The following is a 17,194-nucleotide window of genomic DNA, read 5'->3' on the forward strand; positions in this document are numbered from 1 at the left end:
TGCCTGCTTGTGTTCCCTCTCTCACTGTCTCTCTCTGTCAAATAAATAAATAAAATCTTAAAAAAAAAAAAAGGTTTGCAAACTGCTATCTTACGAGTGTAAAACTTAATTCTCTCACAGAAGCCTGTCGAGAGCAGCCTCTAGCGAGCTGCACAAGGGCACTGCCTTAAGCCCATCAGTTGTTCAATAAACATTTTGTAATGGAATTAAATTGAGTTCTTGGAATGCAACTTTTGAGACCTAATTTAAGATTCTCTCCCAAGGCAGTGTTTGAGCACTGAGTGCACTGAAGCCTGCCAAGTTTCTTCGAGATCAGTAACTGGCAGTTCTCAACGTTGAGTCCAGTATTTCAGAAGTCATTTTTGTGTAATACGTGTTGTAGCCGGCAGCTTACTGGCATCATCTAAGATGTGGTCCACATATATCATTTAAAATTTTCAAGTAGTCATATTTACAAAAATAAAAAAAACTATTTGGGTTTTTTTTTTTCAGCATTATTGAGGTATAATTGACAAAATTGTAAGATATTTAAAGTGTACAACGTGTTGTTTTGTTATACATATACATTGTGTAGGACTCCCCCGATTGAGTTAATTAACATGTTCATCCTCACATATTTGGGGTTTTTTTGTTTGGTTGGTTGTTTTGTTTGTTTTTGGTGAGAACATTTAAATTCTATGCTCTTAGCAGATTTTAATTATACAATAGTGTTACCAACTATATCAACATGCTTTACATTAGATCCTCAGGCCTTATTCATCTTTTTAAAAATTTTTTTAAAAGATTTTATTTATTTGACAGAGAGAGACACAGCGAGAGAGGGAGCACAAGCAGGGGGAGTGGGAGAGGGAGAAGCAGGCTTCGCGTGGAGCAGGGAGCCTGATGCAGGGCTCCATCCCAGGACCCTGGGATCATGACCTGAGCTGAAGGCAGACGCTTAACGACTGAGCCACCCAGGCGCCCCCCCCCCCCATTCATCTTTTAACTGAAAAGTTTGTATCCTTTTACCAACCTGTCCCTATTTCTCCCACCCCCGCAGCCCTGGCACTCACTTTTCTACTTTCTGTTTCTATGAGTTTGACTTTTTTTTTTTAGATTCCACATATAAGTAATACCATGTGGTAATGTGGTTGTCTTTCTCTCTCGGACTTACTTCACTTGGCACAGGGCACACCAGGTTCATCCATCTCGTCACAATGACAGGACTTGGGGCACCTGGGTGGCTGAAAGAACCCACTTACTTCTGATGTGTGAGGGGGAAGGGTGGGTTGTTTTGATCTTAATACCGAACCTTTCCTTGGCTCATTGGTTTTTATTCCGTCACCTTATCTTGCCTGTGAATGTGGTGTCAGGATATGCAGGTGACTTATTGCCTGTTGTGAAGAAGGCACTACTTTGTCAACTTCATTCCCTGTGAACATTACCGTGCTTGCAAAAATTAGAAGAGTTAAAGGAACTGTGGTTTAGAAGTGAGAACTAAAAGGGGGAAATAGCTATTCCCCCCCCTTCTAGAATGAATAATAAAGAACTGTGACTTTAAATTTGGCACGATCTGAATTTAATTTTTTGTCACGCCACATGCCGATGAAAAAAGGGTTCATTGAATGGAAATATCTTGGGTAGAGAAATTCCTAGGGCTCTGGGCAAGCTGTAGCTTTTAAGCAACGTCTTGGATACAGTGCCATGTTTAATTAATATTAGTGTCAATTCATAACTCGTTTGAGTTCTATGTAGAACAAGAAACTTTAAGAAATATATGATCCCTTGGTAATGTATTAGAAGTTTCCTTTTTTACTTGTTACGCTTTTCTTCATACTCAAGTACAAGGATGTGATTCATAGATTCTCAGCACCAAAATCTGGAAACATTCTTTGAGATTTTATCTTCTGTTTACCTACCAACTTACCATTTGCTGTGGACGCATTTCATTTTTCAAGCAGCGGGTGTGTACTTTCAGCTAAAACCCTGATTGTATGGCCACCACTGTCTGTAGCAGTGAAAATTCACGATCATCGATCTCTTCGGGTAGTCTCAAAATATTCACATTTGCTTGCCAACTCCCTGCTCTCTGACGTCGTCATTTTTCTGTTTCACTGGTATTTTTCCATTTTCTAGAAAACCTCCACCTTCTAGTTTGCAGCTAAAATAGGAGCTGAAGCTTTCGGACGTTGTCTTTTCCGTTCAGGGGTCCTCTCAGGCACGTGGACCAAGTAACACGCGTGTCCTCCTCTCTGGCATTGGTACTTGGTCTGGGGGGGCAGGGGGCCCGGCTGGCCATGAAGAAGCAGAGCGCACTCTCCCTGGTGCAGCCCCGAGGATCAGGTCTTGCTGTGGGTTCATCCTGTAGCTTGGTGTGACGCTCCCGAATGGAATGCATTTTTCCCCCAGCTTCATTCCTTCCATGTTCTTCCCACATCAGCTGGAAGCAACCAGTTGGTTCTGAATGCTGCCCACAAATTGTTAGCTATTTCGCTTGTTGGGCCCCTCAGCTTGCCCCTTGAGTAAGGAACTGATTCGTTTGAGATCCAGGATTACTTTGTTTAGTGAAGCGAATCTTATTTTTGTCAAGGAATGCCTAACGTTTAAGGCTTGATTCCAGAAAACAAACAAACAGATAACAGCAGTACCTGTAATTAATGCGTATGACATGCTTAGCACATGCCAGGCATTATATACTAGGCAGGTTGCATCCATTAGCTTAGTCAGTCCCCAGCAACCTTTAGAGCAGGTTCTGTTGTTGCCCGCATTTTTTAGATAAGGAGCCATAGCAAAATTAAATAGCTTGGTCAAGGTTATACATTAAAAGGGCAGTTCTAAGATTTTGAACCCAGGCAGCTTGACACCAGAGTCCTTCCTGTTGACGCCACGTTCAGCTGCTAGGCCAGGCTTTGCCCGTGTCTTGTTGAATCCTGAATCTCATTGAAGAGTAGACGGGATTTGATGTTTTAATCTACGGAAACCTCTCTGCATCCACCTTCGGAGAACAGGTTATACTTAATGCAATTTTCCCTGAAAAGATAAGAATACATTTCAGTATGTGGGGGGCTGTATTCCCTTTATGGGGAGGCACATATACTTGTTACGAAATGAAGAACTACATCCATGCTATATACCATTATCTCTATCAAATTAAAAATCGTTACTAAGTGCATATAAGTGGATATAAGATCTTGTAGCCAGCTTTGTTCTCATAGATGATTAGATTTGGTTTTCTCTTTACCTTTGTGAAAGTCGTATTACCTCAGAATGCAAATGAATTCAGAAGGGGTTCATGTGAATCAGGAGGCCCTGTGACTCCCCCAGTTATGTATGACTCAGTCCTCTCTTGCGAGTGAAAAACTACAAAAATACGGTCAAATGCATTGAAGGCCCTCATTAACCACCTCCATCCTCTACCCCATTACTTTTTCTGTGCCGTCCATTGACAGGCATGGGCAGGATAGGGGATTTGAGGCCTGGTCCTTGCACACCGAAAATGATAATATTTTCTCGGTGGTAAACAAATGAGGTTTCTTGAGGCTGGAGGTGATCCACTGCCACCTACCCATGGCCTTGGGTACCCCTGTAACCCACTTCTAGCCCACTAGTTGGGAAGCTCTGCGATGGGCATATAGCTGCAAGTTTCTAAGCTTGTTATGTATTTGAAAGCAATCTGTAAAGTATAATGTGCTATTCATGTGTAAGCTTTTATTAATAATTAATTACAGTTAAGACCCAGATATTCGTTCTATAAAAGGACATTGTGTACTGCGATTTTTGTGTTTGGGGAGCTGTCCTTAGAGGACCAGGTACAGACACCAGACCATTTGCTGGAGTTAAGGTCCTGTATGTGATACGACACAGTAGTGAGGAGAAGTAGAAACGCTAATGGTCCGGGGTGAGATGCACTCAGATGCCCTACCACTGAGCTATAACCCTATATCCAGGGTGATACGGTACAAGACTTCTTATAGGAGATCGAACAGCTCGTGAAATTTGTTAATGATTCTGCTCTTTCTCCTCATAAAATTTCCTACCCTCTTCTCTGCTTATCCCAATTCTTTATCAAGTTCTGCTTTGTTTGTGAGGTCTTTCCCTATGTCTGCTTTTCCCCCCTGGTGAAGGTCATACTCCATTCTCTGTTCTACCATCATACCTTGTTTATAGCTTTGTTGATTGTGTTTCCAACGCTGTATTGTTGCCTGTTTCATGTATGTCTTTCCCTTACTAGACCGTGAGCTCCTTGAAGTTAAGGCTGTATCTGATTTAATCTTCATAGCTTGAGCTACATCCAGCTTCCTTTATCACATTCTGTCCTTTTGAACGCTCTTTGAATTGAGCTGAAATTTGTCTCCCTGGGCCTTTCTCCCATCAGTTTTCATTCTAATATCTGAAACAACTCCAAAGTTACATTTATGTTAGTTATTCTTACATTTGAATCATCTACCCTGTGTAGTTCCATATAGTCTTTATTGCTCTGGGCTGAACATTTATTTATTATTGAAATTTTGCTTCCTTGTTTTTTTTTTTTTTTTTTTTTTCTCAGTAAGCTTCCTTTCCCTCTCTCAGTGTATAGAATCATAGAATTTTTGGAATTGGAAGGGGCTAGAATTTACCTTGGCTTGGTCCTTCATCAGACTAATATTCTTTGATATTTGTGTATCGACTGAGACGGAGATATAGTGATATTTTGGGGCAACACAGTATTTTGAGTATTTCACTAAGAATAGTGAAGTAGTTTACATTTGGTAGAGTAAAAAAAGTTCTTCATCTTTCACTCTGTTTTAAAACGTATGTGCTGCTGGATGTCTTAACAATGATGAGCAAAATAGATGTTTGATGCTGAAGCAGTATATATACAGTACAGAAAGATCTTCAGATTTTTGTAGCATTAACATTAAGAATTTGACTGTAAAGCCAACCAACTTGGGCTTCAGTCCTGGATCTGCCGCATACTAGCTGTAAATGGCTTAATCTTGGGTAAATTACTTAATCTCTGTGTGTCTCAGTTTCCCTATTTGGGAAATAAGGTTAATAAAATGTAGGGTATTGTGAGGTTTAAATGATGTAGTACTTGGAAAGCACGAAGAATTCTGCTTGGCACACAGCACATGTTTGGGGTATAGTGACTGCAGCGACCACCACCATATCATACCACTTCTGCTACCGAGTTATGCAAGCCCCTGGTGACGTGTAGGACGCACCTGTGGAATTTGTCGTCGAACCTTACTTATCATGTACTTGTGATATAAGCATTTTCTCTCTCTTTTTTTTTTTTTAAAGATTTTATTTATTTATTTGAGAGAGAGAGAATGAGAGAGAGCGAGTACATGAGAGGGGGGAGGGTCAAAGGGAGAAGCAGACTCCCTGCCGAGCAGGGAGCCCGATGCGGGACTCGATCCCGGGACTCTAGGATCATGACCTGAGCCGAAGGCAGCCGCCCAACCAACTGAGCCACCCAGGCGCCCAAGCATTTTCTCTTAATAAGAGACCCGACATACCATTGTCTGCATCAAAGCCTGATTTGCACAGACTGTGATCCCATCTGTGGAGTAATGAAGTATTTTGTTTGTCATAAGGTCTTACTGTCAGAGTAGTTTAAGAAATGGCAGAAAGACCCGTTAGCTTTTGGAATCTGTTCCTTTGAGACCAACTTGCTAGGAATCCATTTCCTGACTTTATAAAAAGAGTAAAATAATTTTATTCACTGATATTCTGTAAACAAAATGCTGGCAGCTTGTATTTTGTGGAATATAATGTTTTAAAGTGGTTTTAATTTTCCTTAGTGACCTGCTTTTAATCCTGCATCAGAGTAAATTTTCTTCCTCTGTTCTCAGGTTGCTATCAAGATCATAGACAAGACCCAGCTGGATGAAGAAAACTTGAAGAAGATTTTCCGGGAAGTTCAAATTATGAAAATGCTTTGCCATCCCCACATCATCAGGCTCTACCAGGTAGGTCCCTTGGTGGCACAGTGTGTGGTGACGGAGAGCCCAGAATAGTCACTTGTGTGTATAAAAGAAAAGGTGTCTGGGTGAACATCTGCAACTTTTCTTGGTTTCTGTGTTCACATGTTTATCCTACTGTTTTCCTGCCCTTTTATTTCCCACTCAGCACTTACGTTTTACCTGGCTACTTACTAGTAAGATCTACCTTACCCACGTAGGCCTTTTAAACTTGTTCTTTAAAACTTGGGTACCATTCTTTGTGAGGATTACACAAGAGGATTATTCAGAAGATGACAAGAACTTATTTATGTAGATCTGAATCCTAAAACAGAATGGGAAAGCCAAAGGAATGGAGAATTTGGGGGGATGAAAAGTTAGAGGTGAATATAACTATCTTTTTATAACATTCCTTAAATACTCATTTCTGTGATCCTGGTACGACTTATGATGGCGAAGGATATTTTAAGTATGGCTCCTTGTATTAGTCAGAACTCACCTCTTTTCTGGTAGGGCCCTAGACTTGGTTTCCTAAGGTAGCATTTGATAATTTTGATAACCACGAGATTGATTTGGTGGAATGGAAGAGATTTCCATTCTAGTTTTCTTACCTTCCCAAGAACCATGCATATTTCATGCCATCCTCAACAATGATTCCCTTACCTTACTGCAAAAGCAGTAAATCTAATGACTGGAATTTCAAGCCAGATAGAAAGAGAAGACCTTGCCTTAGCAGGCTGGTGGAAGAGGTATTTTGGGAGAGGTGGGGCTTTGGGGTGCTTCTCAGATTGCAGTGTGTTGGCAGCCGCAAGCTCTACCTCTGCCGAGGGCCAGCCCTGCTCACTGCTTTCTACCAGAGCAGCCGTCACCTACCTGTTCAGGAAGTGGCCACCCACCCGGTTCATTTGCTGCTGTACATGGTTGCCGGCCCAGACATGGCACCGTGTATAAGGGTGGAGGCACAATGGGCAGGCTTTCATAGTCTATTAATTTTATGGAAAAGAAAGCATGTTGTGATGTTAGTGTGTGTGGTTAAGGCCACAGCTCTAGGGCTTTTTTCTGGCATCAGCTGCTCACATCATGAAATGAGTTAGATCAGCAGGAGCAGACTTGCTGAAATGCATCAGACTGAATTCTGTTGAACCACACGTACGTTGTGCCCCAGAAGCAAACCTGTGAAAGCTTCCTGGTGTTGCCTGAAGACCGGTGTCTGCAAACTCGGAGGTGTTTGACCTCTGCTTCCTTCCTATCCTGATCGACCGAGTGAACTTCTTGACCTCACTTTTTAAAATAAATCATCTTTAAATAGTTGTAGGGCTTATGAGGCTGACTTTCCTCAAGAGGTTAACTTGTAGGTATTAACCTTATAACTGAATTATCCGAATTGATCTTTCTTACCCAAGATTTCATTAGCCAGTAAGAGTTCTCATACTTTCAGCCCTGGCTTTGAACAATGCCCTTCTTTTAAGGTTTAATTTTGCTCTCTGGCAGCTAGTATTGTTAATGGGGGATTCCAGGCTGCCAAGGTGAATGGCTGTCAAATTGTCTTTATAAATTGTATCCAGGTAGTTTTCAAGTCATTTGCCAAAACTTCAGTCTTGTCAGTTTATAGAGGGAGCCAAATATAGGTAACTGAATAGGAAAGTTTTTGAGCTACTGAAAAATTCAACAGTAAAAGAACATTTGCAGTCAATAAAAGTCTATACACCCAGGGGTACAAAGGAGATATACAATATGACATTTACTTTTTTCTTTTCTTTTTTTTTTCTCAACACCTGCATATATTTAGAGCACTTACTTTTGTTGTTGTTGTTGTGTAAATCAACATACAGGAAGAGCCTGGCAGTGATGCATGTAACATACAGTGAGCTAATATCACCAATATATACAGTTCTTAAGAATTAAAGAGAAAAAAAGGATGATACAGTTATTAGATTGGAAAAGTAATGTATACTTGTATGACAGAATACCATGAAGCCATTCAAAAGATGTGTGATTATAACACGTAATGCTGTTATATGGTATCAATGTGTAAAGATGTCAAAGATCAAGTAACTGGGAAATAATTTAGCAAAATAATTGACTGAATTATGGTGAAAGTCTAAAACTCTCTTGCCCAATATGATAGCCACTGGCCACACATGGCTATTGAGCATTAAAATGTGACTAGAGTGAATGAGGAACTGAATTTTTAATTTTATTAATCTTCATTAATGTGAAAACTGAAGTAGTTTACAATTAAAAAAATTTTTAAGTAGTATTTTGGGTATACTGGGTAAATAAAATATTAGAGTTAATTTCATTTTATTTTTTTTACTTATTAATGTGGCGATTAGAAAAGTTAAGATTATATATGATTATATATGAGGCCTACATTTTTTTTTCTATTGGTCAGCATTGCTCTAGATATAGAATAAATTAGCTTATTAACAGTGTTTCCTTTGGGGGAATAAAATGGAGGGGGCTGGAAAGAAGAAAATCTTTGGCCTTTTTTAAATATACCAGGTATTTAAGAAGTTTATCATGAGCATAGATACTCCTATATTACTTTAAAAAATATTTAATGACAAAGGTAAAAAAAGGAAGAAAGGACTGCCAACACACTACAACTACATAAAAAAAAAAACAAAATAGGGACCAAAACAAAATACAAATGAGTATATTACTTAAGTGTTGAATATTTACATTATTCTTCCCAATTTTGAATAAATGGATACAGAGAGGAAAGTTGTCATTTCCATTAAAAAAACACATCCACCTGTGATTTCTGCGCAGTTCCTAAGTGATTCCCCTTGTTTTCCCTAGGTTTTTTTTTTGTTTTGTTTTGATTGGGTTTTGTGGCTGGTGGGGGCATATTTGAACTTCAGGTGATCATTGTTGAATGTGAACTTTCTGGTTCTTGGCAGCTTCTTTGCTTCTCACTTTTGTGGAGCTTAAGAGATTGCAGAGGCCTCAAGGAACAACAAAACGACTGTCTCTCTTAAGTAGTAAATACGTACTACTTTAAAGAACTTGGAGGAATACCTATTTTCCCCCTTTCTTCTTTATAGCGTTTATGCCTGTTCCCCTCTCTGGTGTTTTAAGTTTCCTTTAAGCAGTTAATGGTTATTAATATTTCAAATGACAAAAGAGGAGTCATTAGTTTCTCTTCCTATGATATCAGCCTGTCATTTGTGTCACTGTCTGTCGCTTTCCTGCCTTTGTACCAGGTTATGGAGACAGAACGGATGATTTATCTGGTGACAGAATATGCTAGTGGAGGGGAAATATTTGGTAAGTACCTCTATTGCATTCTTTAAAAAGCTCTTGAGCACACGCTAGCAAACCCAAAATAGCTGGTCAATGCCTTAGCCACTTGAGCAGCTCTGTCACTGGATGCTGTCCCGCAGGGCTGTCCATTTCCATCAAGAATTTTAATTTATTTTGGTTTACCTGCTTAAGTCCCGTCACTGTCTTTGTTTCCTCAGCAGAGCTCTTTTGTTTATTTCAGTCAGGTGTTGACAGCTGAGATTACAGATCTCCCAAAACAAATATCCCTACTGAGCCTGCGACCAAGGGTCTTTGCTGTTGCCAGATTCGACTGGGGGTCACCACATGTGGAGGGGCTCCCGTGGTGTGTGGGCCTCTGTTGTGTGAGAAAAGAGCCACTGGGTGCAAACAGTCTCATTCTAATGCTTTCTTTAAACTTTGTTTAAATAGAACATGTAACTGTATTCCTTACTATGTGTTCACAGTTCCCTTGATGATTCTTGTAGTTTGGGAGGTTTGGTCTGCAGTAACTATTTTTTTCTCTAACACTTGGCGCAGTAGCAGATCTGCTACCAGGAAATCGGACTTTTTGAGTTGGTAAAAACTGGCCAAAAAAATTTTTTTTGTAACAATGATAAATGGAGCCAAGTAGAGGTAAAGGCTAAATTTTCAGATATGCATTGACATGTCAGTTATTTATTTATTTATTTATTTTTGTTTGGGTGAGTAAGGAGAAAGATTTCTTCGTATACTTTAGGTTTATCTAGTTTATTTTTTGGGTTATGTTTTGGTTTCAATTGTGGTCAGAATTTTTTTTATGTTTTAAATATTGGTACTTACTCATTTAAGTACATTTAAAAGCATGAGATCACTTTTAAAGTGGGATGTTCTTATTAGTGACTGGTCAGTTGTGACTATATGGATTGTGTGTGTGTGTGTGTGTGTGTGTTCAGCTTTTCCCTGAAATCTTATAATTTGGGCCTAAGAAGCTTCAGTCTTTTTTAAAGGAGGTATCATCATTTCTTAATAATATTTTTTAATTGGCTTTGTGTATGTGCTTATGCACAAAGGTAATCTTGGGAGAAAAGAGACCTTGTCATTTTAATGTTTATAATAATCAAAGACCCAAACCCATTGCACATCAGATCTAGCAGGGAGATCTTCAGGACAACAGATTTTAAAAAGTACAGAAAAGGTGAAGTCCCCTGATCAGAGATTCTTTATGGAAATGCAGCGTAAGACATGAGGAAACAGAATAGGACTTCTCCTAGTATTATTATAAAAGATGCAGATGAGGAAGAAAATGATGTATTCCCTAAAGAAATCATTGTGACTGCACAGAGATGTAACTGTTTCATGAGCTCTGATTTTTTTTTTTTTTAAGATTTTATTTATTTATTTGACAGCAAGAGACACAGCGAGAGAGGGAACACAAGCAGGGGGAGTGGGAGAGGGAGAAGCAGGCTTCCCGCTGAGCAGGGAGCCCAATGTGGGGCTCGATCCCAGGACCCTGGGATCATGACCTGAGCCGAAGGCAGACACTTAACCGACTGAGCCACCTAGGCGCCCCATGAGCTCTGATTTTTAAAAGGATCTGTGTAAAAGATGAAAAAATAGGTGTGATCAAAAACACAAGCTTTGGAGGTGGTTAAGCCTGGTTGGAATCAGCCCCTTACCTCCTATTTGCTGTTTTAATTGGAGCAAGTTATTAAATGATTCTGGGATTCACTTTCATGATCTATAAAAGCAAGGTCTGTAGTGTCTGCACCACAGTTGTGAAGATTAAATGAGATTACACATATATAGAGCCCTAGATCACACATGTATTGATCCTTCACATCCATTTTAAAGAACAAGTGGGAGAGTGACTTCTGTCGTGACAGTGTGAGGAACTCTGCTGACCCGCTTCCCAGTGAAACATGGAAATGATGAAAACCCCCAAAACCATGGTCCTAAGTTTGAACAGCCAATGAAGAGACATTTATTCAAGAACATCTATGAAAATTTGGTAAGAGATGAGAGTGGGGTTTTTTTTTTTTAAGATTTTATTTATTTATTTGTGAGAGAGAGAGAGAAAATGAGCAGGGGAAGGAGCAGAGGCAGAGGGAGAAGCAGTCTCCCTGATGAGCAGGGAGCCCAGTGTGGGACTCGATCCAGGGACTCCAGGGTCATGACCCAAGCTGAAGGCAGATACTTAACCTGACTGAGCCACCCAGGCGCCCCTGATAATGGTTTTTATTTTATTTTATTTTATTTTTAAAAGATTTTATTTATTTGACAGAGAGAGAGCGTAAGTAGGCAGTGTGGCAGGCAGAGGGAGAGGGAGAAGAAGGCTCTCCGCTGAGCAGGGAGCCTGACATGGGGCTCGATCCCAGGACCCTGGCAGACGCTTAACTGACTGAGCCACCCAGGTGCCCTGAGAATGGTTTTTAAGCCAGTACTGCTCCCTCTTTTCTCCTTGCCAGTTTGGTGAGGTGGAGATTCCAATTAGGACTACTGTAGCCTAGAACACAGGATCCCCCCAACCCCAACCTAGACTCATGGCTCCTGGGACGAACACGATGTCAGCATTCTCTTCCTGTCCCCAGCTGCCTGTTGCTGCAGCTAAGTCCTGGGTGAGTGTAGTGCAGGAGCAAGGACTCCCTTCGGCCTAGCCCCTACTTGTGGAATTTGGTTGCAGCATGTTGAGAATACAGGGGCCCAGATCACTTTTGCCTCAGATTGTAGGTTGGTTGTTCCATCCCAGGAGAGGAAAACTGAGAGGACCCCAGACTATGTCCCTTCTCCTTCCACTGAGCTCTTAGCTCCTACGGTGGGAGTATCACTCAGAGAGAACTTTGCCATTGTCCCCCACACCTAGCTTTAGAGCACTGGCTCAAAGATTTGCCCAGAGAGAGAAACAAACCATAAAACAGCTCCTAATTTGTTCCCAAAGGAACTGACTTCATTTGCAACAGAGAACGAAGAAGTTGAAGCCTAAAAGTATCCTAAAGTACAGTGGAGGTTGTAGTAAAAGGCATTTGAGAGGAGATTCAAGATACAAGCTATACCGTAGTCTAGCTAGTTTGCAGGAGAGATCCAGGGAATAAAAATCCCAACAGCCTTCCAGAGGTCAGAACAAAAATCAGACACTGATCTCAGAAACTATTCCTTCAAAGGAACCAGAATTTGATTGGATTGTTTATAGACCAATTTATTCCTCAGGGCGTTGTTGAAAACAATAGAGCAACCAGCCATCAATTCTTGGAGTCTAACAGCTGGGTGCGGTTAAGGAAATATGGGAAGAGAGCCCTCCCAATCCATGGTGATCCAGTGATCTGAGGGTAACTGTGGATATACCAAATCTGTGCTTCCCTGAGGAACAACATTAGAAGCTGAACACTGTGGATGGGGGAATAAATTTCACTGAAACAGTCCACTAGTCACTAAACAAATAAGCAGATAACAATAACATGTTCTAGAAGGAGAGACATATACCAGTACTCAGAGGTGCTATGATATATTATCTAAAATATGTAGTTTCCAACAATAAGGAAATATGAGACATGCAGAGAAACAGGAAAGTATGAGACATGCACTGGAAAAAAAGCAAGCCAAGAAACTGTCAGAGACACCACATGTCAGATTTATTAGGAAAAGACTTTAAAGTAGCCATTATAGACAATGTTCACAGAAATAAAGTAGTTCACAATTAAAGTAGCAAAGGAAGGTATGAGGACAATGTCACATCAAATTAGAGTATTGATAAAGAAATAGAGATCATTAAGAAAATGAACCAAATGGAAAACTATGGAATTGGAAGTAAAATAACTGAAATAAAAAATTCATTAGAGAGGCTTACCTATAGATTTGACCTGGAAGAAGAAGCAGATGTGTAGTTAGATTGATGGAGATCATGTAACTTCAAGAAGAAAAAGAAGAACAAACTAGAAACAATGAACAGAGCCTCAGAGAAATGTGGGACACAATCAAGTGCAACAACATATGCCTAATGGGAGTACCAGAAGATGAGAAAGGAAAAGAAAAAGCATGCAAGGAGATAATGGCTCTAAACGTCACAAATTATTGAAAAACAATAACTAACGTAGGCAGAAAGCTAAACAAAATCCAAGTAAGATTACACACAAAGAGGTCCTCAAACAATATTATGCAGCCATCAAAAGGAATGAAATCTTGCCATTTGCAATGATGTGGATGGAACTGGAGGGTGTTATGCTGAGCGAAATAAGTCAATCAGAGAAAGACATGTATCATATGACCTCACTGATATGAGGAATTCTTAATCTCAGGAAACAAACGGAGGGTTGCTGGAGTGGTGGGGGGTGGGAGGAATGGGGTGGCTGGGTGATAGACATTGGGGAGGGTATGTGCTATGGTGAGCGCTGTGAATTGTGTAAGACTGTTGAATCACAGACCTGTACCTCTGAAACAAATACTACATTATATGTTAAAAAAAGGAAAAAGAAGAAGATAGTAGGAGGGGAAGAACGAAGGGGGCGGGAATCGGAGGGGGAGGTGAACCATGAGAGACGATGGACTCTGAAAAACAAACTGAGGGTTCTAGAGGGGAGGGGGATGGGAGGATGGGTTAGCCTGGTGATGGGTATTAAAGAGGGCACATTCTGCATGGAGCACTGGGTGTTATGCGCAAACAATGAATCATGGAGCACTACATCAAAAACTAACGATGTGATGTATGGTGATTAACATAACATAATAATTAAAAAAAAAAGAGATCCTCAAACAGATATATAGTGAAAGAATAGTGAAAGTCAAAGACAAGGAGAATATATTGAAAGCAGCAAGAGAAAGATGACGTGTCACTTAAAGGGAGCCCCATTAGGTTCACATTGGATTTTTCAGCACAAACAGTGGAGGCCAGAAGGCAATAGGATAACATTTTCAAAGTATTCAGAGAGAAAAACCTACTAACCAGAATCTTATATCCAGTAAAGCTATTTTTAAAAAATGAAGGCAAAATAAAGCCTTTCCCCGATCATCAAAAACTGAGAGGCCCACCTTACAAGAAATACTCAAGGAAGTTCTTTAGGGTAAAAGCAGGGTAACCCCAGATGGTAATTTGGGTCCACACAGAAAAAGAAAGAACACCAATAAAGGTAATTACGTCATTGTAAAAGAGGAGATGCATACTTTTCTCCTTTCTTCTCTTAACATATTTAAGAAGCAGGAGTATGAAATAATATATGTATAATGCATTCCCTATAATGTAATATGTGTAATATATTTGCCAATAATAACAGCACAAAGGAGGTGTGTGATAAAAGCTATGGTGGACTAAGGAAATCACTACAGATGGTAAGGAAATAATTATAACAATGTATTGTTGGATTTGTAACATTAATTGATGTGATGTTTATTTAAAAATTACTACAAAAGGGAGGAAAAGGAATAGAGCTATAAAAGAGTAATAGTTCCATATAATTGGAAAATTAAACTAACATAAATTAGAAGCCCGTTTGGATAAGATAAAATATATACAGTAAACCCTAGAGCATTCACTAAAAAAAAAAAATTTTTTTTTAAATTATAATGTAGGGGTACCTAGGTGACTCAGTCGGTTAAGTATCCAACTCTTGATTTCAGCTCAGGTCCTGAACTCAGGGTCATGAGATTGAGCCCTGCATTGGGCTCTGTGGTGGGCATGGAGCCTGTTTAAGATTCTCTGTCTCCCTTCCTCCTTCTCCCTCTGTCCCCATCCCTGCTCATGCGTGCTCTCTCTCTCTCTCTCACAAAAACAAAACAAAACAAAGCAAAAAACGAAAAAATCAAAAAGACACTGGAAAAGGTAGAACAAACCAAACCTAAACCAAGCTGAAGGAAGGAGACAATAAAGATTATAGCAGAAATTAATTAAATAGAGAATAGAAAAACAATAGATAAAGTCAAGACACCAGATGCTGGTTCTTTGGAATGATCAACAAAATTGACAAATCTTTAGCTAGTGTGACCAAGAGAAAAAGAAAGACTCAAATTACTGGAATAAGAAATGAAAGAGTGGACATTACCACTCACCTTAAAGAAATAAAAAGTACAAAAAAGGAATACCTGAACAATTATAAATCAACAGATCATTTAACTTAGATAAAATGGGCAAATTCCTAGAAAGACACAAACTATTGAAACTGATTCAAGAAGAGATAGGCAATCTGAATAGACTTATATTAAGTAAAGAGATTGAAGCAGTAATCAAAAAACTACCTATAAAGTCCAGGCCCAGATGGCATCACTGGTGAATTCTACTAGACATTTAAAGAAGAATTAATAGCAATTATTTGCAAACTCTTCTTAAAAAAAAAACAATAGGAATGGATATTTCCCTACCCATTCTGTGAGGTCAGTCAGTACTACCCTGATGCTGATACGAGACAAAGACATCACAAGAAAAGACTACAGGGTAATATCCCTTATGACTGTGGATGCAAAAATCCCCACAGAATAGTTAACATATAAAAAGAATTACACATGGGGTGCCTGGGTGGCTCAGTTGGTTAAGCATCTGACTCTTGATTTTGCCTCAGGTCATGAGTGCGGTTCAGGCTCTGCACTGGGCATGGAGCCTGCTTGGGATTTTCTCTCTCCCCCTCCCTCCACACCTCCCCCCCGACCCTCTCTGAAAAAAAAAAAAATGAATTACACACTATGACCAAGTGGCACTTATCCCAGGAATGCAAGGTTGGTTATCCATACAAAAATCCATTAATGTAATATATCAATGAAAGAAAAAACAAAAATGACACAGTCATATCAGATGCAGAAACAGCACTTGACAGAATCCAACATCTTTTCATGATAAAAACACTCAACAAACTAGAAATAGAAGGGAACTTACTTAACTTGATAAAGGATCTCTGAAAAACCCATGGCTAACATCATACTTAATGGTGAACAACTAGATGTTTTTCTCCTTCAAATAGGAATAAAACGAAGATTTCATCTCTTTCCATTTCTGTTTAAACATCGTACTGGAGGTTCTAGTCACAGTGGTTAGGCAAAGAAAGACTTATATAAAAGACATCTAGATTGGAAAGGCAGAAGTAAAGCTAACTCTAGTCACAGATGACATAATCTCATATATAGAAGATCCTAAAGAATCCACTGAAAAGCTTTAAGAACTATATAAAAGTTCAGCAGTGTTGCAGGATACAAGAACAATATATGCAAGTCAGTTGTATTTGTATATCCTTACAATGAGCAATCTGAAAATGAAATAAATACAACAATTCAGTTTACAATAGCATCAATAAGAATAAAATACTTAGGAATAAATTTAACAGAAGAAATGCAGATTTTATGGTCTGAAAAGTACAAAAAGTACAAGACAGTGTTGAAAGAAATTTAAGAAGATCTAAATGATTGGAAAAACATCCCATGTTCATGGATTGTAAGAGTTAACGTTGTTAAGATGGCAATACTACTCACTACTCAAACTGGTAATGTAAATTGAGTACCATCCCCATCAGAATCTGAGCTGACATTTTTGTAGAAATTGACAAGTGGATTATAAAATTTGTGTGGAATTATAAGGGACCCAGAATAGCCAAAACAGTCTTGAAAAAGACCAAAGTAGATCAGAGTGATGCAGCCACAAGTCAAGGAAAACTGACAGTCACCACCGCTAGAAGAGGTGTAGAAAAGATTCTCCCCTAAAGCCTCCAGATAGAGTGAAGCCCTGGTGATACTGCACTTTTGGACTTACTGCTTCCAGAACTGTGAGTGAATAAATTACAGTTATTTTATGTCACCTACCTTGTGGTTAGTTGTTTCAGCATCCTGGGAAACTGATACTGAAGAAGACAGGATTTGGGCATAATTTCAGAATATCTCCCCATAAAATGCTAGTCATGTACAAAGGAGAAAATCAGTTACCAAGTGGAGGTGGTGATTAATATTAGCATCATGTGTGATGAAGGCATTAAAGAAGTAATGAAGAACTGCCTGTTTGGATTCTTGCTGGAATTAACTAGGGCAAACAAGGTATTGCAGAAATGTTTTAGCCTGTT

General features: G+C 39.4%; 1 protein-coding gene across 15 annotated transcripts in view; it reads left to right on the top strand.

The window, feature by feature from the left end:
* The window catches only part of SIK3 (SIK family kinase 3), a 242,383-nt gene that overhangs the window by 126,134 nt on the left and 99,055 nt on the right, over positions 1-17,194 (top strand). For 14 of the 15 annotated variants that reach the window (XR_010407101.1, XR_010407102.1, XR_010407103.1 and 11 more), the window contains exons 2-3: positions 5,817-5,933; positions 9,134-9,197. Coding sequence is in view for 11 of the 15 variants with exons in the window: in XM_045894973.3 (XP_045750929.1) it covers positions 5,817-5,933; positions 9,134-9,197 (181 nt within the window). In the remaining 4 variants the exon portion in view is untranslated. Of the gene's footprint in view, positions 1-5,816; positions 5,934-9,133; positions 9,198-17,194 lie in introns of those variants that run through there. The other variant, XM_064577406.1, reaches the window with a different exon arrangement.

Source organism: Mirounga angustirostris, unplaced genomic scaffold (assembly GCF_029215605.1).
Source record: "Mirounga angustirostris isolate CCGP_5_RB_7025 unplaced genomic scaffold, mMirAng1.0.hap1 SCAF_13, whole genome shotgun sequence".
In the NCBI taxonomy this organism is placed as follows: domain Eukaryota; kingdom Metazoa; phylum Chordata; class Mammalia; order Carnivora; family Phocidae; genus Mirounga; species Mirounga angustirostris.